The sequence below is a fragment of the Odocoileus virginianus genome, chromosome 11 (assembly GCF_023699985.2).
Source record: "Odocoileus virginianus isolate 20LAN1187 ecotype Illinois chromosome 11, Ovbor_1.2, whole genome shotgun sequence".
NCBI lineage: Eukaryota > Metazoa > Chordata > Mammalia > Artiodactyla > Cervidae > Odocoileus > Odocoileus virginianus.
In genome coordinates, this window is record NC_069684.1 from 34,964,149 (window position 1) to 34,991,690 (window position 27,542).

General features: G+C 50.4%; 1 protein-coding gene across 1 annotated transcript; it reads right to left on the bottom strand.

Moving 5' to 3' along the window:
• Positions 1-1,042: 1,042 nt before the first annotated feature.
• GPR157 (G protein-coupled receptor 157) lies at positions 1,043-25,428 on the bottom strand. The gene is made up of 4 exons (XM_020878635.2): positions 25,046-25,428; positions 7,995-8,208; positions 4,209-4,403; positions 1,043-3,766 (listed from the first exon to the last, which is right to left on the bottom strand). The coding sequence occupies exons 1-4, from the start codon at positions 25,426-25,428 to the stop codon at positions 3,554-3,556; spliced, it is 1,005 nt and encodes a 334-aa protein (XP_020734294.2). The 3' UTR covers positions 1,043-3,553.
• Positions 25,429-27,542: the final 2,114 nt, after the last annotated feature.

A 27,542-nucleotide genomic window follows, 5' to 3' on the forward strand; every position in this document is an offset into this window, starting at 1 on the left:
CTGGATCTTGGCCATTCTCCTAGGTGTGTAGTAGTGTCTCCTTGTTCTAATTTGTGTTACTTGGTGACACGAGATGTGGAGCATCTTTTCAAATGCATATTTGCCACCCATGTATCTTATTAATATTTGGTAGGCACCTGTTAAGGTCTTTGCCCCATTTCTTAATCAGGTTGCTTTCTTCTTCCTGAGTGTTAGACAGCCCACTGTGTATGTTGGTAAGATACAGATGTGTCTCCCCCTCCTCCTAGTTTCACTGAGAAATAGTTGACACATATCCTTAAGTTGTATCAAAGCATATAGTGTGATGGTAATTCACCAATAGTGTGAAATGATGACAATAAGCTAACATCCGTCATCTCCTTTGCATATATTTTCTTTCAGTCTGTGGCTTGTCCTTTCATCCTCTTGATAGTGAATATATTTTTAGCCTTACAAAATCCAGGAAATCGAACAAATTAACAAGCAGCACTTTGGGAAGCAAAGTTCCCCAAGAATAGCAGTTAAAAAAGAAAAGAGACTTGAAGGCAGGGCTGCATGGGCTGTGAGGGGCTGCATAGAGTGAGACAGTGGGCTCTGATGGTTGGTTCTGGAAGGCTGAGAGCCCTTGTGCTCCAGCAGTCCCCAGCCCCGAGGGAACCTTAGCAGCCACTGCAGTGGGTCCCTGAGCATCATGATAAAATCATGCAGGGAGACAGGGCTGGTGGCTCAGTGGCTGAAGTGTCTCACTCAGGAGAGTTTAGCCTCAAGCTGTGAGCCCCTGAAACTTGGATCTGTTGAGCCTCAGATGGGATGGGGCCTGGGAATCTGTATTCTAAACACCACTACCCCTGTCCCCCAACCACCACCGACACCAATGTCTCTATCAGGCAAACTCAGGTGCCAACCAGGTGGCCTCCCACTTGGCTGCTTTTGCCCATAGACAAGGACCCAGACGTTGTCTCCAGGGCCCAACGGTGTGGAAGGTGCTGGACGTACCCCCACAGCACAGATCAGTCTGAGCCACCCTGCCCAGCTCTACCTACATCAACTCAAGGACAATCAGTTTACCAAACACACAAAAGAAAAATATTTTATTTAAAATAGCCACTTTGGCCTTGACCCAGTCAGGGTTTTCATGACAACTTCGCACGTGCAAAAAAAACCTCTCTCAATGTCATTATGCTGCTATGGGAAGTCTGTAAAAACATTCTTTTTCTTGTCATGGATGCAGGCAGAGCTCTGTCTGCACCCTCAACCAAGGCTAAAGTCATAATCTTTATTAAAAAAAAACACACACACACACAAAAAAAAACCAAAAACAGACACAATTCAGAAGCTCAGCAGTACAAAGAGGCAGAAAGTGCTTAGTAAACCTGAGAAAAAGACCAAGGTTCAAAAAGTGCCTGAGAAGAGAGAGGCTAGGCTGAGCTCATAGCCCCTGTGTAGGCTGAGGTCATCCAGCGGTGCCTGGGAAATGAGGGTAGATAATCTTTAACTACACTGACACACAGAGAGAGCCCACAGGAGCCCCACCACGTGTAAGAGGAACGCACTTCTGTCTTGCTCTCATATGAGGCAGGAACCCCTTCTGGAGTTCAGAAAGGGGCTTTATTCTACTGGTTCTACTGCTCTGAACTCCACCCACCCAGCTAGACTGACCTGACTGAGAAAGGAGATGCTGCTGTTTGCCAGCCCCTGGGCACAAGAACGAGTCCCTCCCCTGCCCACACCTGTTCCCCACTCACAGGAACACTTTCACCCATCTACAGAGATGGGGTGGGGAGCAGAGGGAGGGAATGGAAATAGGTGCATCTTCGGGGTGGTTTTCAGAAGAGCAGACAGCACAGCAGAGGTGTGGGGAAACCCAGGTCTCAGGCTCGTCCTTAGAGGCCACGCCCAGCAGGCAGCAGTGTTGCACCATCTGATCCAAGGCCTCTGGGGCCCCCTTGAGAACTGGAGGTAGTCTAGCATCATTCTCCCCGGGGGCCCATACTCTAACTCACCCATGACTGATTTTCTCCTTTGCAGCAGCAACTTCCTGAATTTCTGCTCCGTTCTAGGAGGTAATGTGAGGCTCTTTACCCTCTGGGCACCCAAGGTGTGCTGTAACATCCTTAGGGGAACACCAACTCCCCCAGCGTAGGCCATTCCTGTAAGCAGACTGCCCTCCTGCCAAGCAGCCCGGAACTTTCTCTGAATCCTAAAGGGATGTTCACCCCTTGCTGATTTTCATAAAATCTTTTTTAAAAAGGAAACCCAACAAGAGCGTTTTCGACCTAGTTCTGTAGAGGACTCTTCCTTCCAGTCTCTTCCTGTTACAGATTTTGCTTTTGAGAGTAAAAGAGGGATCAAGAGTAGCAGTGGCTTTGATTTTAATCCAGAACCATTTTACGGGTTTAGAACATCTCTGCAGTTATGCAGAGTGCTCGTGGGACCTACCGGAGGGGCATCTACGGGAGGGGTAGCACTTGTTGAGTTAAGTTCGACTCCTCCTCCTCAAGCCCAGCCCCGTCCCAGTGACAGGTACACCTCCCTTCTCAGCCAGTGGCTTCTGTGACTTAACAGAGAAACTGTTTTCTGAACTAAAGAGGAAAGGGTTGGTGGAAGAGTCATAGATGATAGAGTTAATGGATGCTTCTTTTAAATTCTTTTTCTTTCAAATCACCCCAGGATGCATGTGTCATACCCGCCAACCAATTCCCCTAACCTTCCCCTTCAGGGAAAAATCAGTATTTGGGTGATTTCCTAACTCTCTGGTTGCCTTTCCTATAAAAAATTAACCTAGAAAGTGAGTAAATCAGCAATCTCCAGGCAAGAATTACCGGAGTGGATAGCCATTCCCTTCTCCAGGGCTCCATCCCTGGGTCTCCTGCATTGCAGGCAGATTCTTTACCTTCTGAGCCACCAGGGAAGCCCAATCCTTCCCCAATGTTAAGTGTCTCATGGAGGCAGGAGTCTGGATCCTGGCCACACCATCTCCATCAAGGGCAGGGAGCCCATGGACACAATTCAGGAGGCCCCTGCAGACTGGCCATCCTGAGCCGCTGCGTGCAGCTGTGCCCATGCTGGTCACTAGGGAACCTCCTGGTTCAAGGTAACTGACCCTTGCATTGACCAGTAAAGCCATCCAGGAAAAGCCAGGCTCTCAGGGGAATCCCGACGCTCTGACAAACCGGGAATCTGCTCTGTATTATCTTGGTGGGGGCTCCTTTCTTTGGCACCCTAACAGTTTATTGAGGATGGGTGCACGGTTGTACATGTATCTCTTGGTGCCTTTGGCACCCGTGTGGGTCCCTCCGACTGTAAACAGTGCCGTGTGGTCAGGGGCCCCAGATTCCTGGACCACAAGGCGAACTGGCAGTGCTCATGAACCACTGGTTTCCCTGAATCTCAGTGCAGCCCTCGTGCTGACGGATCCCCCCCAGTGCCGAAGGACGCGGCGTGAGGGGGACGTGCCTGAGGGTCGAGGAGGTAGACAAGTTGAGTTTGCGCTGCTCCCCAGGGGGTCAGGAGCTGCAAGGGCAGGAGGCCCCAGGTCGGCCGCACCCACGCCCGGAACTAGGAGGGAAGCAGCTCAGGTGCTTGGAAGTTGGTTTGGGGTTCTCCTGGGCCTCTGAGACTCGCTCTTGGAGGGCGCAGGGGCCTTGGGAGGGCCGGCCAGGCTCTCGGCGGCGGGAGGCTGAGGGGTGCAGCAACAGCAGAGAGACAGGAGTCGGGTCCTGACCGCGCGGGTGCAGAAGACGAACATGATGCAGTTGGCGCCTCCCTGGAAAGTGTTCCCGATGCCCTGGTGGGGAGAAAGGAAGACAAGTGAGTACCAGGGCTGAGCGGGTCTGAGCAACACACTCAGGGAGGAGCAGGGGACCCAGGACCTCGTCTCCATCTCTGGGGGCTGGTCCCTGGGGACCCTGGCCACCAGGACCCCCGACAGAGCAACAGCAGGCCTGAATTTGAAGGCGTGCCTTGAGTCTTCTGGGTTTGGAAGGGCTAAGGGTCAGTCCACTGTCCTGGGGTTACTCCTAGGCCATGGGACAGCAACTCAATGCCCACGGGCTGCCCTGGAGCCATGCTGACCTTCCACCTTCTCTCGTCAAGGCTCCCTGTCAGGCAGGGCATGGAGGAGGGCGCAGGGGAGCAGGGCCCCCCCACCCGCCCACGCTGGACGGAGCGTTAGGGCCTGCCTGCCCCCTTGACCCTGCGGCCGGCTGGGTAGGGGAGGGCAGACCTACGTGCAAAACCACCAGTAAGGGCATCCGCACCGCCGGGGAGCCACAGAGGGTCAGGACGAAGCGCACGGTGCTCCAGACCCGGAGGCAAATGAAGATGAGCGGGATGAGGACCAGCTTCTTATCGGCCACGGAGGTGTGGCGCTGGAGCCGGTGCACTTCGGAGACGATGGGTCGGTACTCTGAGAGCTCCTCGCGCTGTGCGGGAAGGCAGAGAGCAGACTTGAGATTAGCGATGTGAGCTGGGGCCCTCCTCCCCACTCCCTCCCCTGCCCATGGGTTGCTGTCTCCCCGCTCCTCCCGGGGACACACACTGGCTGGAGCGGGAGGACATGAGGCATGCAGTCAGTGCCTAAGGCTGGCAGCCCAGGTTCCATCTCTGGCCCGTCTTATCCATCCACTGGCCACTCCACATCCTCACGTGGGTGTCTAAAGCATGTCAGAAGCCTCTCATGTTCACAACAGATGCCTGACCTCGCCCCCAAGCCCTCTGCCTGCTTCCTCACCTCAGCTAACAGGAGCCCTGTCCTTCCAGCTGCCTGGGCCCCAAGCTTGGGAGTGGTCTTTGGTTCTTGTCTCCATGCGACAGCTCACGTCCGCCCCAAAAGCAAGCCCTGCAGGTCCTGCCTTCAAAACAGACCCAGACCTGGAAGTTCTGTCCACGGTCACTGCCACCAGCCAGGTCCAGGCACCACCAACACTTCTCTGGACGGTTGCCACTGCCTCTTCACTGGTCTCCCTCCGTTGACCTGACCACCCCAACCTCCTCCCCACCGCAATGTCACTCTCAACACAAATGCAGTGTGGTTCCTTGAAAACCAGTGTTCATTACTGCAGTATTTGCAACAGCCAGGACACGGAAGCAACCTAGAAGTCCACTGACAGATGAATGGATAAAGATGTGGTACATATACACAATAGAATATTACTCAACCATAAAAAACTCTGAGTCAGTTCTACTGAGGTGGATGAACCTAGAGCCTGCTATACAGACTGAAGTAAGTCAGAAAGAGAAAAACAAATATCATATACTAACACATATATAGGGAATCTAAAAAAATGGTACTGATGAACCTATTTGCGGGGCAGCAGTGGAGACGAAGATACAGAGAACAGACTTGTGGACACAGTGAGGGAAGGAGAGAGTGGGACAAACAGAGAAAGTAGCATCAACATATATACACTATCAGGCATAAGACAGACAAAAGCGCTAGTCACTCAGTCATATCTGACTCTTTGTGACCCCATGGACTGTAGCCTGCCACGCTCCTCTGTCCATGGGATTTCCCAAGGCAAAAATGCTGGAGCGGGTAGCCGTTCCCTTCTCCAGGGGATCTTCCTGACCCAGGGATCCAGGTCTCCTGCATGGCAGGCAGATTCTTTACCGTCTGAGCCTCCAGGGAAGCCCCCATAAGCTGGATGGCTGGTGAGAAGTTGCCGGATAGCACAGGGAGCCCCATGTGGTGCTCTGTGGTGGGGGACGGGAGGGCAGGGAGGCTATGGAGGGAGGGGATGTGTGTACAATTATGTCCAATTCACATTGCTGTATGGCAGAAACCAACACGACATTGTAAAAATTAAAACAACAACAGACCTAAGTTAGATGAAGCCAGTCTTCCACTCCAAGCTCTTGGTGACTCCTCATTTTGCACGTTCCTTACAAAATTCCCAACTCTAGCTCTCTCTGACCTCATTCCTGCCACATTCCTCATGTTTATTCTGCTCCAGCCGCACAGACCTCCTAATCCTCCAAACATGCCAGGCACACCTCACCCCTGGGCCTCTGCACAAGCTCCCTCCCACATACATGCCCCATCAGTTCAGTTCAGTTGCTCAGTTGTGTCCGATTCTTTGTGACCCCATGGACTGCAGCACGCCAGGCCTCCCTGTCCATCACCAACTCTGGGAGTTTACCCAAACTCATGTCCATTGAGTCGGTGGTGATGCCATCTAACCATCTCATCCTCTGTCATCCCCTTCTCCTCCTGCCTTCAATCTTTGCCAACATCAGGGTCTTTTCAAATGAGTCAGCTCTTCCCATCAGGTGGCCAAACCACCAAAAAAAAAAAAAAAAAAAGACACAGGCAAGAGCTGCAGCTGGGGGTGGGGGGGATGGGGGGAGTCCTGGGCAGAGCCTGGTGGGCTCCTGGGAACTTCCATCTGGGAGCCCTGGAACCCTCCTAGGGCAGTAGGAAAGAGGGGGTGAGAAGGGCACCCCCAGCCCAGACAGAAGACCAACCAAAAAGCCCTTCAAAGACCGAGAGGATCTCAGACCCATTGGTACACCTGCCAGCATCTCTGTCAGTGACTCCAAGCTGAGCCACAAGAGGGCGGCAGGGAGGAGTGAGAACCAGGTAGATTTTCAAGTAAAAAGAAAACCCGAAGTGTGTGTTTCAGGAGACAGACAGGAGTACAGCGTGGGGATCAGGTCTCAGACAGCTGCGAGGAGCACCTTACACACTTGGAAATGGCCATTGAGCCTGCAGCACACTCGAAAGATGGGGATATTCTCCCCTATAATTTCAGCCTTGAAAACGCAGAGCAAAACAGAAAGACAGGCACCACATCAGCAGGCTGAGCTAGGAAATCTGTCCCCAGAGCTTTCACTCTGCTACCGCTCCAGCCACGTGCCGTATTTTATCTTCCATCGTAGTTACACCTCTGCTTCCTCCTAGGAGTGCAGGAACCAGGCTTGAATTCTCATTAGAAACTCCCATTGCCACACAGAACTTTTATGTATAGTAGATGCTCAATAAAAATGCACTGAATGAATGCTTGAGCAAATCAATGGATGGGCTAATCTGAGCACTTCTGGGGTAGTAGTTTGCACATGACTGGCTTCCCTGCTGGGTCAGCAGTAAAGAATCCATCTGCCAATGCAGATGTGGTTTCGATCCCTGGGTTGGGAAGATCCCCCGGAGAAGGGAATGGCAACCCACTCCAGGATTCTCACCTGGGAAATCCTATGGACAGCGGAGCCTGGCTACAGGCGGTGTACAGTCCATGGGGTGGCAAAAGAGTCAGACACAACTTAGTGACTTAACAATCACAACAAGGACTTGGACGTGGCTAGGAGAAAGCCTGTACTTTACATCTGCAGAAACGAACTGGTAGTCCAGCACAAGGGACAATTCGGTCAGATTATCAGAGGGAAAGCATTCTTTCCGAAAATTTCTGGTCAGAACTAGCAGACTTCTGATCAGCCCAGTCTATTGAATTCCTGAGAGCCCGAAAAATCTACCACTTAGGATATTTTAATCACCAAGAATAAGAAGTGAATTATTTGTATCACTGATAACGGAAGTCTGTAGCCTCCCCTCCCCTCCTCGGGGCGGGGCGGTGTGCGGGTGGGGCCCTGCCGGGTCAATTCTTATGTGGCTAGTGCTCATCTGCACGCAAGCCTCTTTCATTCAGGTTCCTTTCAAGGTTAAACAACTGCATGGGTCTGTCCAGGAGGGGGCAGTAGAGACCTGTGGCCCAGACCGCAGGCTGCGCTCGTAGCCTCCTTAATTCCAGACACTAGGAGTCTGGGGAGCCCCTTAACCTTGGTGAGCCTTGTTTCCTATCCACAAACGAAGGAATAAAAGGACTCGTCCCGACGGGGCTGTGTAATTAGCAAACAAGACAACCCACGGTGCTTATAAAATTCGACATGCGTCACGGTGAGTGATGCAGAACAAACCCTCCCTCACTCTCGCCGGTCACTGGTCCTTCCCCTGAGATGGCCGGCCCCGACGCCGGGCGACACGGGCCACACAGAGCTCAGGCGGGCCCCCCGGGGGCACCTACCGCCCGGTGAATGTGCTTCCGGATGAGGAGGTAGAGCACGGGCAGGGTGATGTAGGCCAGCAGCTCCCACAGCTTCCCGGTCAGCAGCATCCACAGCACCCGGTCCTCCGCCTCCAGGTTGATCCAGCACCAGCCCACCGACACGTCCGAGGCGTCGTAGCCGATCTTCTTTAGAGCCACGGCTGCCACGGTGATGGCCAGCGGAACCCCCCAGCTGAGGAGTAAGGAGCAAACAGGACGCGGTGAGGTCAGACCCAGCTCCCAGCAAAGCCAGGAAGGGCGAAGAGACCGGGATGCTGTGCAGACAAGGCCAGTGCTCTCCCAAGGCCGCAGCAGACAGGGTCCCTGGAGAGCAGAGGGGCGGGAGTCCTCAAAGCCCCCAATCCAGCCCTGCTCTGCCCAAGCCCAGGAAAGGGGACACGGGATGTCCTGGCCTCCCACCTGGACACACACAGCCTCCCAAGCGCTCGGAGGCTGGGTTCTAATTCAGAATTGCCAGGCTCCTCAGAGCCTAGGATGCTATAGCACTCTCACTTCCCTGGTGGCTCAGATGGTAAAGCGTCTGCCTACAGTGTGGGAGACAGGGGTTTGATCCCTGGGTCAGGAAGATCCTCTGGAGAAGGAAATGGCAATCCACTCTAGTACTTTTACCTGGAAAATCCTGTGGACAGAGGAGTCTGGTACTCTACAGTCCATGGGGTCGCAAAGAGTCGGACACAACTGAGTGACTAAAATCACACACCATAGCACCGGAACAGCCAGCTCCTTCCTGCATCGGGAGGACTGGGCACCAACCTGCAAACATCAGCCCACGTGGCCAAATATCATCCAGACACTCCACTAGCAGACAGGCCCCTGGGTCCGGGAGTGCACACATACACTGGCGGCTTGGGGCTGTCAGGATCCTGTGCAGCTGCAGCAGGAACTAGAAGAGGGGGCAGGCTCTAGGCAGACATGTCTACATGGGCCCTGGCAAGGATCCAGGTGTGTTAGTCGCTCAGTCCTGTCTGACTCTTTGCGACCCCATGGACTGTAGCCTGCCAGGCTACTCTGTTCATGAAATTCTCCAGGCAAGAATACTGGAGTGGGTAGCCATTCCCTTCTCCAGGGGATCTTCCCAACCTGGGGATCAAACCCAAGTCTCCTGCATCGCTGCCAGATTCTTTACCATCTAAGCCACCAGAGAAGCCCAAGGAGACCCTCTAAAGCATAGAGCAGGGGCAGAGCACCCTCTCAAGGCAGTGCTTGATGGACTTTTCTAGAGTTTAACACAATGGCAACACAGCCCAGATTAGGGCCGAGCCCCAAGGCCCCTCCCCGGTGGTCCCCACACCAGTCTCCCCCAAAAACCTTTCAAATCGGTGAGAGGGACACAAACAAGCTAACATGGAGGCCTGCAGGGTGCTTAAGAGCTTGGACGGCGATGCAACAGGCTGGGTCCAAGTCTCGGGCCTGCCCCACGTGGCTGCAACACATCAGTGTTTTTCTGCACCAAGTGGGGATGATCACGGTGCCTGGAGCAGAGCATTGCAGTCAGTCATTACCAGAATAAATACTGATCAGCGTGAGGTGTGCACACGGGACAGGGTGTGTCCATGTTTATGTCAGGCAGGCTCATCCCTAGGTTCCAGGATCCAGGATCCAGGATCCAGTCCTGCAGTGCAGGCACCAGGGAGTTGTGAGGCCTGTGACCCCAGGAGGACACAGAGGCCTATGTCCCAGGTCAGCTGCCCAGTGACCAGGACAGTGTCACTAGAAAAACACCTAATGCGGAAAGCAGTTCTACCTCAAGGGCTCTGTGTAAGGGATGCCGGCTCTTTCTGAAAGTCATAGAACAATGATGTGATCCCAGTTGCACTTGGTCTGTTACCAAAAGGAGGCTAGAAGAACTGTGTTTCAATCAAGGTCTCCAAAGGCTGCAGGATGGGGGAGGAGGCAGGGCGGGGATGGTGATGGGAGAAAGTCAGCTCCCTGGGCCTGGGGCAGGTTTGGTGTCCATCCTCCGCTGACCTCTGCAGGGGCCCCACAGCCCTGCAGCTCCGGCTGTCCAGAGGCAGAAGTGACACGTCCCCCTTGAAGGCACAGAGGCACAGGAGGAGCCAAAACTCCACTCAAATCAAAGGATTATGGGATTATTATGCTACACTTACAATGGACTGTGCTATTTTTTTTTTTTTTTTTTACTTTATTTGTGGTTGCACTGGGTCTTGGTTGCTGGGAGAGGGATTTCTCAGTTGTGATTGGCGGGGGCTACTCTCTAGTTGCAGTGCAGTGGCTTCTCTTGTTGTGGAGAAGGGCTCCAGGGTGCAGACTCTAGAGTGCAGACTCAGGAGTTGTGGCACATGGGCTTAGTTGCTCTGTGGCATGTGGGATCTTCCTGAACCAGGGATCGAACCCATGTCTCCTGCATTGGCAGGAGGATTCTTAATCACTTGACCACCAGGGAAGCCAAATGCTTGTCCTGTGAAGAATTATTGATCTATTAAGTTAATATATATTACTATCAAATTATTTTGTCTTAATAAAAGTTTCCCATTTTAAAACTCAAGCCATTGTAAATAGTACTGCAATGAACACTGTCGTATGGCAGAAACCAACACAACATTGTAAAGCAATTATCCTCCAATTTTAAAAAAACAACCTCACGCCATCCTAGTAGAGGACAACATGTGTCCACTGTGAGCTCCAGAAGGCGATGGCCATGTGGGCTCACTGCTCCATCTCAGCATCCACACCAGTGCCTGGCATGTGGTGGGGCAAAACTAGGACTTCCTGAATGAATGAAGTATGAGTGCAGTGGCCAAGACAGCTTTTCCCAATTTACTCCTTAAATGTTCACGCAAGGACATTACTGAAAGGAGGTGAAAGGCGCTTAAAGCAGCAGTCTCCAACCTTTTTGGCACCAGGCACTGGTTTCATGCAGACAATTTTTCCACAGACTGAGGGGTAGAGGAGGATGGTTTTGGGATGTGGTGTTGGAGAAGACTGTTGAGTGTCCCTTGGACAGCACGGAGATCAAACCAGTCAATCCTACAGGAAATCAACCCTGAATATTCATTGGAAGGACTGATGCTGAAGCTGAAGCTCCAATACTTTGGCCACCTAATGTGAAGAACTGACTCATCAGAAGACCCTGGTGCTGGGGAAGATTGAAGGCAGGAGGAGAAGAGGATGACAGAGGATGGCAACATCGACTCAAGGGACAAGAGACTGAGCAAGTTCCAGAAGACAGTGAAAGGCAGAGAAGCCTGGAGTGCTGCAGTTCATGGGGTCACAAAGTGTCAAGACACAACTTAGCGACTGAACAACAAAACACGTTACATGCATTGTGCGCTTTATTTCTATTATGGTTACAGCAGCTCCACCCCAGATCATCGAGCATTAGATCCCAGAGGTTGGGGACCCCTGTTAAAGGGCTGAACCAGAAATCCTGAAGTTAGAGGTGGGAGAGCAGTGAGTCAAGACCATCCCCCAGCAGGACGGGAGCCAGGGATTCCTATCCTGGGGGGAAGACAGCACAGGCTTGGCAGGAGGAAGCTGCCTCCTTCCCTCCTCAGCCTCCCCAGGGCCCCCAAAGGAAACCTGGGGACCACAGGGTGACATTTCCAGGTTTTACAACTTTTGGTCTGACAGACAAAAGCTACAACGTGATGTCTCTTCTCTGTGTGACTGGGGTGTGCCTGGAGCTGAGTCTGTGCTGGAAAACAGCCAGAGGGAAGACCAAATAGACAAAAGGTTTTGAAAGGGCTGAGACTGTGGGTTGATCAATCAGAGTCACTCTTTGAACTTGAGCCCAGACAGCAGCTTTACTGGAGCCAGAAGCTGCCTGGGAGGTACCTGGGTGGAGGTGGGAAAAGGAGTGATCTCAGGGAGCGTGGGAAGGGAATGGGCGGGATGGTCTAATCACCCTGCCAAGCAGGCTCCACCAGATGCGTAATTTATAGGTAAAGACACTGGCGTGTTGGTAATGTTTTAACATCAGAAAGACGTCTGCATACACACACACACACACACACACACACACACACACACACACACAAACTGATTATGAGTTTTACTAATATAAAGTAAAAGGTATGGAAACCAAGGGGAGCAAGGGAGAGTGCAATGAATTGACAGATTGGGATTTACATATTTACACAATTGATACTTTATATAAAATAGACCGGCTTCCCGGGTGGCCCAGTCAGTAAAGAATCCACCTATGGATGCAAGAGACACCAGAGACACGGGTTTGATCCCTGGATTGAACCCCTGGAGAAAAATGGCAACCTGCTCCAGTAGTCTTGCTTGGGAAATCCCATGGACAGAGGAGCCTGGCAGGCTAACATACACTCCATGGGGTTGCAGAAGAGTCAGACAGGACTTAGTGACTAAACAACAACACATAAAATAGATAACTAATGAGAACCTATGGTATAGCTCAGGGAACTCTACTCAGGACTCTGGGATGACCTGTGCGAAGAAAATCCAAAAAAGGGAATACATGTGTATTTAGAGCTGATTCACGTTGCTGTAAGCAGAAACTAACACATCGATCGTAATGTGAGAAACACACTCACCAGCCCAAACTCAAATGAATGATCTTGGAGACACAACGTGCAGCGGGAAGTGAGGCTTTAATGATGGTCTTGCAAGATCATCTAGTGGGTGTCTGGTGGGCAGGTTCACCCAGAGTCGCTACACGGATCAAGTTATCCGCAAGTTATCCCTAGCATGCAAGTCCCTCCTCCAGTGCCTCACTGGCTGAATACTGTGGGGTGAACAATCTTCCTAGATGTCGCCTAGGTTTACTTCCTCTCTCTTTATGGGCTGGCCCCTCACTGACATCTTGTTTCCTCCTTTCCTGCACACCTATTTCTGTTCTTATGTTTTGAATTCACCAATAGAATGAGCCAGCGTGAAAAGCCTAGGCACCCCACCCTTCCTCTGTTTCTCTGGACTTTTTAGTTTTGTAACTATTGCATCAGCAAGCTGTCACTCAAAACTAGCTATTCTTGAAAATGGACCACTTTAAGTTCTTTATTTCTTGCAGTAAAGCAACCATACTTCACTGTTTTTTTTTTAAACGATGTGAGGCGAGGCACACAATCTGTAAATAATAATAAAATATACAATACTCCTCATTGTACACTCCATACAGTCAACTGATTCTCACAGGATGCTCTTGTTGACTTTTTCCAAACTCTGGTATCCGCAGCCAACTTGTGGTTGCAGTTAGCCAATGAGAGTAGTTCCATGATGTGAAGGTGGATGCTATTTTCATTTTCCTTAACAAGTAAAATGGAAGTGAAATGAGGAAGACCTGGGGCATCAGACAAGTGCTGGGAACTTTACTGGCATGATATGAAGTTGATATGACGTTTGACACGAGCAACCTCTCTCTGACTAAGGTAACACTTTTCCAACACCAGAAGATATTGCTTCTTTTTTCCTGCTCTGGGACCTGGCCCATTCTCATCACCTCCCCCTGAATATCCAGCTTCCCACTTGCCCTTATGTGGGCCGTAGGCTTAGGTTCAGAGACAAGAAGCACTTTTACATTTTATCTTTACTACTAACATTTCCGGGGCTTCACAGGTGGCACTAGTGGTAAAGAATCCACCTGTCATTGCTGGAGACATAAGGATATGGGTTTGATCACTGGGTCGGGAAGATCCCCGGGAAGAGGGCATGGCAACCGACTCCAATATTCTTGCCTGGAGAATCCAGGCAGAGGACAGAGGAGCCTGGCAGGCTACAGTCCATAGGGTCTTAAAGAGTCGGACATGCCTAAAGCACACATGCACACACTCACATTTCCTAATCACTTTCTTAACTTGAGATCAGGGGTCCAACATACTAGGGCTCTCAGGCCAAATCCAGCCCAAAGTCTGTGTTTTATTTATTTTTCCATTTTATTTATTTTAAATTGGAGTGTAGTTGATTTAGAACGTGTTCGTTCCTGCTGTACCTCAGTGAATCAGTTATACATATACATGTATCCACTTTTTATTCTTATTTTATAGTCTTTTCATTGGAGAGTAAGCAATTTACAATATTGAGATGGTTTCTGCCATATAGCAACATGAACCAGTCATAGGTATACTATGTCCCTCTCTCTTAAACCTCCCCATTTCCCCCCCACCCCCAGGTTGTCACAGAGCACTGGCTTTGTGTTCCCTGTGTCACACAGCGAATTCCCACTGGTTACCTACTTTTCATAAGGTAATGTGTACGTTTCAATGCTACTATCTCAAATCACCACCTTGTACCCCCACTGTGTCCACAAGTCTGTTTATTTCTGCATCTCCACTGCTGCCCTGTAGATAGGTTCATCAGTAGCATCTTTCTAGATTCCATATATGTGTTAATATACAGTATTTTCCACTCTTTCTTCAGATTCTTTTCCCATTTAGGTCATTACAGAGCATTCTCCTCCTTGGTGGCTCGGTCGGTAAAGAATCTGCCTGCAGTGCAGGAGACCTGGGTTCGATCCCTGGGTCAGGAAGATCCCCTGGAGGAGGAAGTGGCAACCCATTCCAATATTCTTGCCTGAGAAACCCCATGGACAGAGGAGCCTGGTGGGCTACAGGCCATGGGGTTGCAAGAGTGAGACATGACTTAGCAACTAATATATATATATATATATATAAATATATACATTTATATATAGTGATATATATGTCAGTCCCAATCTCCCAATTTGTTGTCTGTTCTTTAAAATAAAGTTTTATTGGCACACAGCCACACTCACTGGTTACATGTCACCTATGGCTGCCTGCAAGAGCTGAGCTGAGCAATTGCACGGGGAGGTCACATGGCCTGCAGAGCTGAAAATAATCATTATCCTGTCCTCTACAGGAAAAGTTTGCTGACATCTGCTTTACAAACCAACAAAACTATAATTAGGACCAAAGGGGTTCTGAGTAGTACTCTTGTTTTTAATATAATTTATTTAATTGTATGTTTAAATAATTTAATTTTTAATGATAGTTCTAGCTAACAACCAGCCCAAAAAATACCCTGAAATTTAACAGTTGGGCCCCACAAACTGGCTCCAGGTCACCACTAGACAAGAGATGAAAAGGATGGGGGCTGAAACTGCCCCGGGTTCTCACCTACAGAGCGAGGAGAAAGGCTGGCAACCTCAGATTAGCCAAGCTGCTCTCTGACCAAGCGATCACCCTGAGCTATTGGTGGTATGCGACCCTGGAAGGGACTCTGAAAAGACATGTATGACCTAATTGCCACTTTCCAGAAAAGTCTACTGCTAATTTCTGACAAGTATAGGGCTGGCCAAAAAGCTCGGTTGGGTTTTTCTGTAAGATGGTACAGAAAAATGCAAATGAAGTTTTTGGCCTACCCAATACCACGTAACAGGCCTTTTTTTATCCCTGTAAAAAAACCACCATCAATCAAAAAAAAACCCAACAATAAAACTAAAAAAAGTAAGATATGGCTTAGCAACAGCACACGTGAAACAGACCAAGGGTTGCAATTGACCATGACCCAGAAGGTCAGAGAGCTCTCCCTGACGCCCAGATGCGGGTGATGGAGAGCGGCCAGCAAGCTGTCCTCCCTCCATGTGGACACCTGGGACCCACATTCTAAACCTGAGCCTGTGAAGCTGGCACCAGAGCGGGCATATGAGGAGGTACTGGGCCTTGAGTGCTGAAAGACTTTTGAGGAGGTCTTGTGAGTGCAATAGCCATCAGGAGGCCAGAGGAAAGAAAAGGCAGGCATGCTGCTCAAGTCCCAGAGCAGGGGGCTGAACTGGCAGTTTTCTCCCCTCCCCGATCCCACCAAGGGAAGGAAGTCATGTGACCACGTGCAGGGGATGCTGTGAAAAGGCCTGAGGAGAGACATGGTTAGCGCAGGTGACCTCTTCTCTCCAAACCTGTGATACAGGCTGAGGAGAAGCAGAGCTGGGGTCCCTTAGATGGAAGGCACCTGAAGACCACAAAAAAAAGGCGGGGGGGGTGCAGAGGATTAGATGGTTGGATGGCATCACTGACTCAATGGCTATGAGTTTGAGCAAACTCCAGGAGATGGCAAAGGACAGGGAAACCTGGTGTGCTATAGTCCATGGGGTTGCAAAGACAGGACTGAACAACTGAACAACAACAGAAGCCCATCTGTGAGCAGAATGCCCTACGTGGAAGGGCACCAAGAGCTTGTCCCAGAGGCATCCAGCCCCAGCTCTCACCTGTGTTTGCCTGGAAACCGAGGCCAGATTCCAAGCTGGCTTCCTCCCCCTTCAGAGGCAGTTTTGGGGTGGGTATGTCTCCCCATCTCCCCTAGATTCCTGTGTTGAAGTCCGAACCCCTAGAACATCAGGATGGGACTATGTCTGGGGATAAGATCTTTAAAGAGGTGATGAGGTCAAAATGAGGTCATTGGGTGGGTCCTAATTCAATAGGACAGGTGTCCATGCAAGAAAATTTGAGAGTCCCTTGGACTGCAAGGAGATCATACCAGTCAATCCTAAAGGAAATCAACCCTGAATATTCTTTGGAAGGACTGACTCTGAAGCTCCAATACTTTGGCCACCTGATGTGAAGAGCCCTCTCACTGGAAAAGACCCTGATGCAGGGCAAGATTGAGGGCAGGAGGAGATGGGAGCAGCAGAGGAGGATGAGATGGTTGGATGGCATCCCCAACTCAATGGACATGAGTTTGAGGAAGCTCTAGGAAATGGTGATGGACAGGGAAGCCTGATATGCTACAGTCCCTGGGGTCACAAAGAGTCAGACACGACTAAGAGACTGAACAACAAGGAATGGCCTTGTAAGAAGAGATCTGGATGCAAACACTCACTGAGGGACAACCATGTGAGGACACAGGGTGCAGACGGCTCTCTGCAAGCCAGGAGGGGAGGCCCTGCCCACACCTGGATCTCAGACTTCCAGCCTCTGGGACCTGGAGGGGAGGATGTCTGTTGTTTAAGTGCCCCACCCAGTCCGTGGGCTTTGTTAGGGCAGCTGGAGCAGACTAAGGAAGAGGCTGTCTTACCAACTGTAGGGGAGAGACACACAGGGGACCTCCCCTCTCATCACACCCAGACCTGCAGAGCTGGGGGGCCCTCAGTAAGCTTAGGGGAGGTGTAAACTGACAAAAGTCCTGCAGACTGGACATGAGCTTGGCTTGTGGAACTCAGCATTCACTTCGTTCTTTGGTTGCCCAGTGAGAAGCTGAACCAATGCAGGATCAGCTGGGCAGTGAGCAGGCTACATCCCACACCTGGATTCCCTGGCATTTGTTAGAGTCCTACCAGAGACGGCCGGTGTCCACAAGAGCAACGCTCTGCGTTTCCCTCAGAGATCCCAGTCTGCCCAGTTGGGGATCTTCTGAAATCTGTCCCACCAGTCAGGGTGGGGAACACCTGGCGTGACTCGGTGATGGGAAGACCCTTCCCCCACGGGCTCCAAATCTCCTTAGTCCACCGTGGATTCCTGCACTCCCCCCTCACCAGACCTCACCCTTCCTACAGATCTCTGCTACATGGGTGGCCCTTGCTGGGAAGGCCACAGGAGGGTCTTCTCCCCCAAACAGCAGAGCCTGGTCCCTGGGCCTGTGCCCTACGGAAAGCCATGACTGTGAACGTGACCCCGAGATGCTCCGAGGACGAAACCACCAGGCAACAATGTGCCGATTTAGAAGCTCTTGGGAGCAGGACAGAGCCAGCTCGGAGGGAGGCAGCTGCAGGGAGCAGGGCGTGGGGAAAGGAATCCAGGCCTGAGGAGGCCTGGAGGTTTCTGCCCGGACAATGGGCTCTTAGTGTGAAGTGCCGGGCAGAGGGGCAGGACGTGGGCGTTCAGGGCGCCAGCCACTGGCCAGGCCACCACGAGGTCGCTCTGCGGCCCTGGCTGCAGAAGCGAAACACCCCCTGCCAGCACCAGGCTCTGCAGTCCTGGTTCTGGGGGCCGAGGAGCGCTCTGTAGCACACAGAGATGCTTTCCTGCCCACCTGGGCCCAGGTAAGGCCGGTGGCATCTGCCTGTGCCCCAGCAGAGTCAAGGGGCAACCCACGGTGCCCCCATGAACATGCAAACGCAGTGCAGAGAACTCACTGTAGCAGCGCTCTCAGAAAACAAAGTCAGTTCAGCTCTTGTCATTTTGGGGAGCACCACCTGGCATGGGGTGCTGCTCACGCGGCCGTTGAATCCATCCCCATTCAGGCACGGCCCGTCTGGGGCCTTGTCGCTGGGCCCTCGGTGAGCGAGCTGGTGTCTGCTTAGAGAGCTCACAGGCTCTCCCCTTCAGGGCCCACGGTTCCCCTTTTCTCTGCGCGGGAACTTCCCCCTCCCCACAGCAGGGGGTTTTATGGTGACCCTGGGGTGCCCTAGATTTCTCTCTTCCTCCAGAACTCCCAGCCACTGCCAGAGGGTGGGTGGGCACGTGGGCCAGGGGTCATGCCCACATCTATCCCTACTTCAGTGGAGCCCAAAGAAATCCTAAGGCTGCTGGAGGTGGCCAGCTTGGCCCGGGCCCATGGCGAGATGCGGCACCCCTGGCCCAACCTCCCCCCGCAATCACAGGACACACCAGTGGCCCTGGGGCACGCGTGTTGGGGACAGTTAAGGACCCTGCCCGTCTGGTTCAGAAGGAGTCCACCACCTTGTGGGGGAAGAGGGGCTGTTTTGAAAGGCAGGTTGCTTTCTGCAAGGCGACAGAGATGGTTTTAGGCTTATCTTATCAAAAGGGAAATGACCCCACCCATGGCCACTGGGCTGCCCAGCACTTTCATAGGTGAGAACTGCAAACAGATGGTCCCAGATGCTTATCCACATGCCTGTACAACATAAGCACAAACTTATGGTTACCAAAAGGGAGAGAGGGGGTGGATAATTTAGGATCCTAAGTGTTTGCGATTAACATATACACACAACTATATATAAAATAGATAAACAACAAGGACCTAGTGCATAGTACAGGAAACTCTACTCAGTATTTTTTAATAACCTATAAGGAAAATGAATCTAGAAAAGAATATAAATATATAACTGAATCTGTGTTATACACCTGAAACTAACACAACATTGTAAGTCAACTATGTTTCAAGCAATCGATCAATTACGTGGTGTTGGTATAATGCCATCTCCACTGCTAAGACACAGTACAAAGGGACTTGATATAGGACTTGCCCTTGAATGTGGAATATTCTCACACCTTGGCTTCCCTGATAGTTTAGTTGGTAAAGAATCCACCAGCAATGCAGGAGACGCTAGTTTGATCCACTGGAGAAGGATAGGTTACCCACTCCAGTATTCTGGCCTAGAGAATTCCATGGACTGTATAGTCCATGGTGTCGCAAAGAGTTGGACACGACTGAACAATTTTCAGTTTCACTTCACTTAAAAATGAAGCAACAACCAGAAGATTCACCTTGGAACGCTATAGGAATCAATGGATGTGAAACCCTTGAGTGAGACCTTGAGACTTCCAGGAGGTTTATCTAGACAAGATCCTTATTAATTACAAAGGGAAAAAGAGTAACTACAGGGGAGACTGGTAGATAACACCTCGACCAAGTGATCACCAAGTGATCAAAGTGAACATCACTAGGAAACGTACAAATCACAGTCGCCAGCCACCCCCAGGTAGCAAGCGAGAACCAGTTTCTGTGAGATTTCAGCCCAAAGTGCCGATTCTGTATCTGTTAGGGGACACATGACTGACACTGCTCACTCCAGTAACCATCTGCATGAGTTATTTTTCACTAGGTGATTCTGGTAAGGGACAGGGAACTAACAAGCCACCACCAACCAGAAGAATTTGGGAAAGGTCAAAAGGAGACAGGAGACTCCAGTCCATACGTCATCCCAGAATCCTCCTCGTTGGAATCCATCTTGGCCAAGCAATACTCACACCACCAGGAAGGGCCTTGAGTCACAGTGATTGGCCAGAGACTACCTGGAAATGAATTCCCTCATCATAAAACCCAAGGCTGTGAGCCACATGGCAGAGCAGTCCTCCTGGGTTCCTTTACCTACTGCTCTCCCCGGGGACGCCCCTTCCCAACAAAGTCTGTTGCTTTGTCAGCACGTGTGCCTCTTTGGACAATTCATTCCCTGGTGTTAGACAAGCACCTAAAGGGGGTCCCCCTTTCTGCAACAGATCCACTCACAAGGAAGCATCAGGCAACCTGGGTGAGAGAGACATCCTACAAAATAGGGTGCCTGTGCTATTCCCAGGTGTCTCAGTGGTAAAGAATCTGCCTGCCAATGCAGGAGATGTGGATTCAATCCCTGAATCGGGAAGGTTCCCTGGAAAAGGAAATGGCAACCCGCTCCGTTATTCTTGCTTGGGAAATTCCATGGACAGAGCCTGGTGGGCTATAGTCCATGGGGTCGCAAAGAGTCAGACATGACTTAGCAATTGAACAACACTAACAACATGGTCATGCAAGAGACTGTCCTTGCCTTTTGGAAATACACCCTGAAGGATTGGGAGTCGGGGGCATCAGGTCTGCAACTTACTCTTAAATGATTCCAGAAAAAAATTATTGGAAAAGATAAATAACACTAACGTGTTTAATTACACGTTAACAATGGGGGAAATCCAGAGAGCTAAAAATAAATGACTGCCAAATTACCTCTCAGTTTAAAAAATTATTGTCAAGGCCAAGAGACAAGATGGAATCCTAAAGGGCCACTGACCTTGAAGTTCTAACCCAGAGCCTCCCACTCATAGCTCTGTGGCTCAGGCAAGTCTCATCAGCTGTGGCTGGAGTGTGACAAATCCTGGGTGAGTCCGCTGGGTTTTGGAGGATCAAGGCAGCACTTTGCAAGACCTCAGGAGCCTGACCTCTGAGGATAAAGTCTAAGCTGCCCTCCTTCCCCAATGAGATTTTTTTTTTTTAAGTCTTTCAGTAAAGGAAACTATGTCAGGCATTATCATAGGGCCCCAGGGGCATACAGGGACTTCTTGGGTACTTGCCTGCATGCATGACTCTCTCCAGCCTCCTGCAGTGTATGGCTGCATTCAGCTCTATAGATGGCTTTTCCCACTTATCATGTCCTACCACTTAAAAAATATATATTACTTGTAGAGTTCATGGCCCGTATTTAACAGCATAACGCTTCCAGGTGGGGTATAGTCTATAACTTACTGATCTCCTATTTTTTGGACATTAAGGTTGCTTTCAAATTGTCATCACTGGCTAACAGTGCCATGCAAACTCCTTTGTACATCCGGCTTTGCATGTCATTTGGTTGATCTCCTTTGACTAGATCCCTATAATAGGATTTCTGGGATCAAGGGGTATGAACCAAATACTTTCTACATGGATTATTCCAATTTACATGGCCAAAAATAATTAGGAAAACACCAGTTTCATCTGCATATCACATTAATATCCTGCCTTACTACTTTTTTCCTTCTAATTTAAAGAGAAAATGGTACTTCTTTGTTATTGCTTGTATTGAGTATTCACGCTTTTACTATTTTGTCAGAATGTCCTCTGTCCATTTCTAAAGATATTTGTCAGTTTTCTTTGAAAAAATCAACTCATAAGAACTCTTTAGAGAATAGAGATTGACCTTTCCTATATTCATATTTTAAAATATTTTTGGAGACTGGAAGGTCTGAAGAAGAGGACTGATTTCCAGTCATTTGACATAGTTAACGACTGGGTCACTGTGTAACCTGAGTCTGAAGATGAGACTTCCCACTGCCAAGAGGTCCTTGTTTGTGGAGGTAATAGAATTCCTATTGAGCTATTTCAAATCCTAAAAGATGATGCTGTTAAAGTGCTGCACTCAATATGCCAGCAAACTTGGAAAACTCAGCAGTGGCAACAGGACTGGAAAAGGTCAGTGTTCATTCCAATCCCAAAGAAAGGCAATCCCAAAGACTCTTCAAACTACCGCACAATTGTACTCATCTCATACACTAGCAAAGTAATCCTCAAAATTCTCCAAGCCAGGCTTCAACAGTATGTGAACTGAGAACTTCCAGATGTTCAAGCTGGATTTAGAAAAGACAGGAACCAGAAATCAAATTGCCAACATCTGCTGGATCATAGAAAAAGCAAGAGAACTCCACAAAAATATCGACTTCTGCTTCACTGACTACACTAAAGCCTTTGACTATGTGGATCACGACAAACTGTGCAAAAGTCTTCAAGGGATGGGAATACCAGACTACCTTACCTGCCTCCTGAGAAATCTGTATGCAGGTCAAGAAGCAACAGCTAGAACTGGACATGGAACAACAGGCTGGTTTCAAATTGGGAAAGGAGTACATCAAGGTTGTATATTGTCACACTGCTTATTTAACTTACATAAAGAGTACATCATACGAAATGCCAGACTGGATGAAGCACAAGCTGGAATCAAGATTGCCGGGAGAAATATCAATAACCTCAGATATACAGATGACACCACCCTTATGGCAGAAAGCGAAGAGGAACTGAAGAGCCTCTTGATGAAAGTGAAAGAGGAGAGTGAAAAAGCTGGTTTAAAACTCAACATTCAAAAAACGAAGATCATGGCATCCAGTCCCATCACTTCACAGCAAATAGATGGAGAAACAATGGAAACAGTGAAAGACTTATTTTCTTGGGCTCCAAAATCACAGCAGATGGCAACTGCAGCCATGGAATTAAAAGACACTTGCTCCTTGGAAGAAAAGCTATGACCAACCTGGGCAGCATATAAAAAAAGCAGAGACATTACTTTGCCTACAAAGGTCCATATAGTCAAAGATATGGTTTTTCCTGAAGTCATGTATGGATGGGAGTGTTGGACTATAAAGAAAGCTGAGCACCAAAGAACTGATGTTTTTGAACTGTGGTGCCAAAGAAGACTTAAGCGTCCCTTGGATAGCAAGGGGATCAAACCATCAATCCTAAAGGAAATCAGTCCTAAATATTCACTGAAGGACTGATGCTAAAGCTGAAATTCCAATACTTTGGCCACCTCATGCTAAGAACTAACTCACTGGAAAAGACCCTGATGCTGGGAAAGATTGAAGGCAGGAGGAGAAGGGACGACAGAGGATGAGAAGGGACGACAGAGGATGAGATGGCTGGATGGCATCACCAACTTAATGGACATGAGTTTGAGCAAGCTCCGGGAGTTGGTGATGGACAAAGAAGCCTGGCGTGCTGCAGTCCATGGGGTCACAGAGAGTCGGACACGACTGAGTGACTGAACTGAACTGAAGAGGTCGTTCAGCAGCCATAAATTAATCCTTCAAAGAAAGACACTGAAGAGTCCTTAGCAATATCGTCTGGGAGGATCCAGGTCAATACATGAACCTGCTGGACAGGTTTTTACCAATTTTTAGACTAGCAAAGGGAGTGCTAATTTCTGGAAGAGAAAAAATTGTCAAAGTCCCTTTGACAGGAAAAATTTCTTTTTTCTTTTAAGAAGAAAGTAGATAGGGACTTCTCTGGTGGTCCAGTAGTTAAGAATCCACCTTCCAATGCAGGAGACTTGGGTTCGAACCCTGGTGAGGTAACTAAACTACCACAACTATTGAGCCTGTGCACTGCAACTGTAGACTGAATGTAGCCATGTATATATAAAGTAGGGGGATCACATACAACAGACAAGAGGAACAATCTGCTTCCTTATAGCCACAGAAGGACACACAGGCTTTCTTGAGAGGCTTTCCCTAAGCATCACAGAAGTGAAAAGAAAGGTTCTTAGGGAATGTGTCTTTTCTATAGAAGCTGCACAGGTTCTCTTTATCACTTAAAAAATACATTGTATTCAGTACTTTTCAAAAGAGGGGAGGAAAAGAGAAGAGAACCTTGCAAAGAAAGTCTTGGGCACCTTCCCAGGTACACTTGAGCTCCACGCTGCCCACACCCAACCAGCCTCCCAAGAACAGGGTCCCAGAAATGGATGCAGAGATCCGGTTGGACAGAGAGAAAGGAAAGGTCACCCCCTCTCTGGGGATCTCTGCAGCACCTGACCCTGTCTGAATGGCTCACTGCAAACATTTTGACTTGAACAGCTGAGAAGCAGGCCATTTAATTTCCCAGGGACCAGCTGGCCTCCCTCCAACAGCCGTGAGTCCTGGAGGTCAAGTGACTCTTGCAGGCTTGTGACCTCACTGTTGTGACACCCAGGTGACTTGTCTCTACAAAAGTGCTGACCATCCTCTGTCCCTTGGAAAGAACTCAAGTATTTAACAGAGAGGACCTATAATTAGGGCAGCATTTGGTGCTCTTATTTGGAGGAGGGAGAAGAGGAAAGAAGCTCTATAAAATTCCTGCCGTGGGTTCAGCAGAGGACCTCACCAGATGTTTGAGCCCTGGGATTACAATGGAAAGGGGCCAACCTTGGTTCACAGGTGAGAGCTAGCTGGATGAGACACTACAATGCCAGGGCAGGACAAGGCCTTGGTTCTCGCTACCCAGAGACTCCAGGCAGCTGGCAGCTGTCTTCCAGACCAGCCTCTGGCTCTGACCTCAATTTCAGAGCTGCTGAACGCTGGAAAGAAAGATTATCTAGAACACAGATAACAAGAGATTGGTGCCTGAGGTTTAGAGATGAGTTAAGATAAAATAAACAAGACTGTCCTTCCTAAATTTTAGCGCCGAGGCAGAGGGTTGGGTGGAGGGCAGCCTGAGAGTGGCCACATGAACCACATGTACTTTTCCATCCTGGGGCACCTAACTCATCTCTCAGGTGCCTGCCCCCATGCCCACCGGCAGCAGAGATGGCCAGAACACAGTGAAACAGGAGGCCAAAGGTCCAGAGTGGCCTCACCAGCTCTCCAGGTGCTTCCAAGTTACCAGGGTCTGGCTCTGAGGGTGAGCTCTAGTCGCCCACGCTCCAGGGCCTGCGCTGAGGCACCCACCTCCCTGGGAGGCTTGAGCTGGGGCCACCTCAAAGGGACGCCCCCTGCGGCGATATACAGAACTAGTTCATCAAGACCATCATTCCGCTGACCCAGGGCTGTCCCGGGACATGAGCAGACACTGCCGGCTGAGTGGCCGGTCAGAGGTCTGACCAAGACACGTGGCCCTGAGCGTGGCGAGGGCCACAGGGACAGCACACAGGATCCGGGCAGGGATCAGGGAACCTGAAGGAAAGCGGCGTCGCCGCCACCCACCTGACGACATGGAAAGTCCAGAGCAGGTGGCCAGTCTCCGGCCCGCGCGCTGTGCGCACGATGCTGAGATACAGGTAGAGGGCGATGGCCACCGTCCAGAAGAAGGAGCTGGTGTTGGCGAAGGTGGAGAGCGCGCCCTGCAGCACGCAGTCCCACGAGGAGTCCTCGAAGTCCTGCAGGACCCCGTAGAAGTAAGAGGCGGCCGAGAGCAGGTCGGCCAGGGACAGGAAGAGCAGCAGGCGCCGCGCCAGGCTGCGCAGGTCGGGCCACAGGGCGTGCGTGGTTATCAGCAGGCCCGAGCCCACAGCGGAAAGCACGCACGACAGAAGCACCACGGCGCGCTCCGACGGCACCAGCACGGTGGGCGGCGGGGGAGGTGGCATGGCCGGGCGCAGAGAGGGTTGGGATCGGGGCTCCGCGTGTGGCCGCCGCCGCAGCTGTCTGGGCACGGACCTGCCAGCCGCTAGCGTCCCAGAGTCCGCCCCGCCCGCGTCCGGCCCCTCCCGCGTCTGGCCCCTCCCGAGCTCTCGGGGCCCGCGGCCCACGCCCCGCCCCTACCCCTAGGCCCCGCCCCTACCCTACTACGCCCCCGCGACCTCCACACTCCTCCCCGTAGCCCCCACGCCAAGACAGCGGGTGCGCCCCGCCCCCGCCCTGACGCCACACCCCTTCGTCCTCAAGCCCCGCCCCATGGCCCCCAAGTCCGGACTGCGGACCCGCGTCGGCCCCTAGACTGTCCCACGAGCCCCACCCTGTCCCCGGCGCGCGCGCCCCTAAGACTGCCCGACAGCTTCGCAGCACGCTCCGCAAGTCCCCGCCGTTCTGCTCACACCACACCGGTGGTACCCTGCATGATCCGGCCTGCAGGCCGCAGGTCTGCCGGACTCCCCACTCAGAGCTGGAGTCCTGGGGAGGGATGCATTAGCAATATTTTTAGGGCTAATATTTCCTTCCTTTTTTACTGCCAGCCTGTGTACGGGGGAGGGGGGCTGGTGAGGGGGCAGTGGTATGCTGGAGGGAGGGTTGGAGGCATTCTTTCCACTGGTAACAAAAGCAACACTCGAAGTGATTCTCGTTCTTTAAGCAGTGATAACAGAGATGGGAGTTGTTTGGAAGGGGGTGGTGGTTCCCCAGTGGGATGCTTTTAATTTTTCTTACAATGAGCACGGTCACTGATTTGGTTTTTTTCTTTTTTAAAATTTAAGTTTAGTGGGTGAAATTTTAAAGAAAGGAAACAATTTGCAATTTATTAGTTTTTTTCTGAAAATTCCATTAAAAATTGGGGTACCATTCGTGTACCATAAAATTGGCTCTCGTAAGTATGCAGTGGGCTTCCCTGGTGGCTCAGTGGTAAAGGACCCGCTTGCCAATGCAGGAGAGGCAGGTTCAATCCCTGGGCTGGAAGGATCCCCTGGAGAAGGAAATGGCAACCACTCCAATATTCTTGCCTGGAGAATACCATGGACAGAGCAGCCTGGCGGACTGTAGTCCACGCAGTCTGGAAAGAGTTGGACACAACAACTAAACACATGTACAGTGATTTATAGTGTATACACAAGTTTGTGCAAGCATCCTCCCTGTCAAATTCCACAACGTTTTCATCACCTCAGAAAGAAACACTGATGGTTCAGCAGGTGAAGAATCCGCCTGCAGTGCAGGAGACTCAGGAGACGCAGGTTTGATCCCTGGGTTGGGAAGATCCCTGGAGAAGGAAATGGCAACCCACTCCAGTACTGCTGCCTGAGAAATTCGATGGACAGGGGAGCCTGGCCGGCTGCAGTCCATAGAGCTGCAGAGAGTCAGACGCGACTGAGCACATCCCACATGGTCAAAAGAGAGGTAAGAAGTCCCAAATGGGATCACATGCTAAGCTCAAGGGACAAAACCAGGACTTCATACCTAACCTAATTGTGGTTTCAGTTAGGAATGCAGTCTTAATCAGCCATTCTGGAATTTCCTGCTTTGCAGTAGTGAACCATTGATAGACCCCTGCAGTTCCCCAAAGGAAGGCCACCTCAGCTGACATAATCAGCTCTTTGCTGACTAATTTCCTTGTCCCACCTCTTTCTGCCTGTAAAAGTCTTCTATTTTATCCGGTTCTTCAGAGCTCCTTTCTGTTTGCTAGATGGGCTGCTGCATGATTCGTGATGAGTGAATAAAGCCAGGAAGAGCTTTACCACTTACTCAGTTGAACTGGGTTTTGTAACAGTAGTCAGTCCCCATTTCTCGCTCTCCCCAGTTCCTAGCAACTATTAGTCCACCTTCTGTGTCTATGGTTTGCCTATTTTGGACATTTCACAGAGATGGAATTAAATAATAGGTGGTCTTTTACGACTGGCTTCTTTCACTTAGCTTATTTTCAAAGTTCATCCACATTGTGGCATATATCAGTGCTTCATTTATGGCTGAATAATATTCCATTGTATGGATATCCCATATTTGTTTTTCCATTTTATCAATTGATATTCGGCTCTTATAAATAATGCTGCTGTCAACA

Bases quoted from the DNA above. Each gene is read 5' to 3' on its own strand.
- GPR157 (XM_020878635.2), bottom strand. From the start codon at position 25,428: ATGCCACCTCCCCCGCCGCCCACCGTGCTGGTGCCGTCGGAGCGCGCC. The intron at 8,209-25,045 runs GTGGGTGGCGGC...CTTACTCCTCAG, and splicing joins TGGACTTTCCATGTCGTCAG to CTGGGGGGTTCCGCTGGCCA. The intron at 3,767-4,208 runs GTAGGTCTGCCC...TCTCCCCACCAG, and splicing joins CCTTACTGGTGGTTTTGCAC to GGCATCGGGAACACTTTCCA.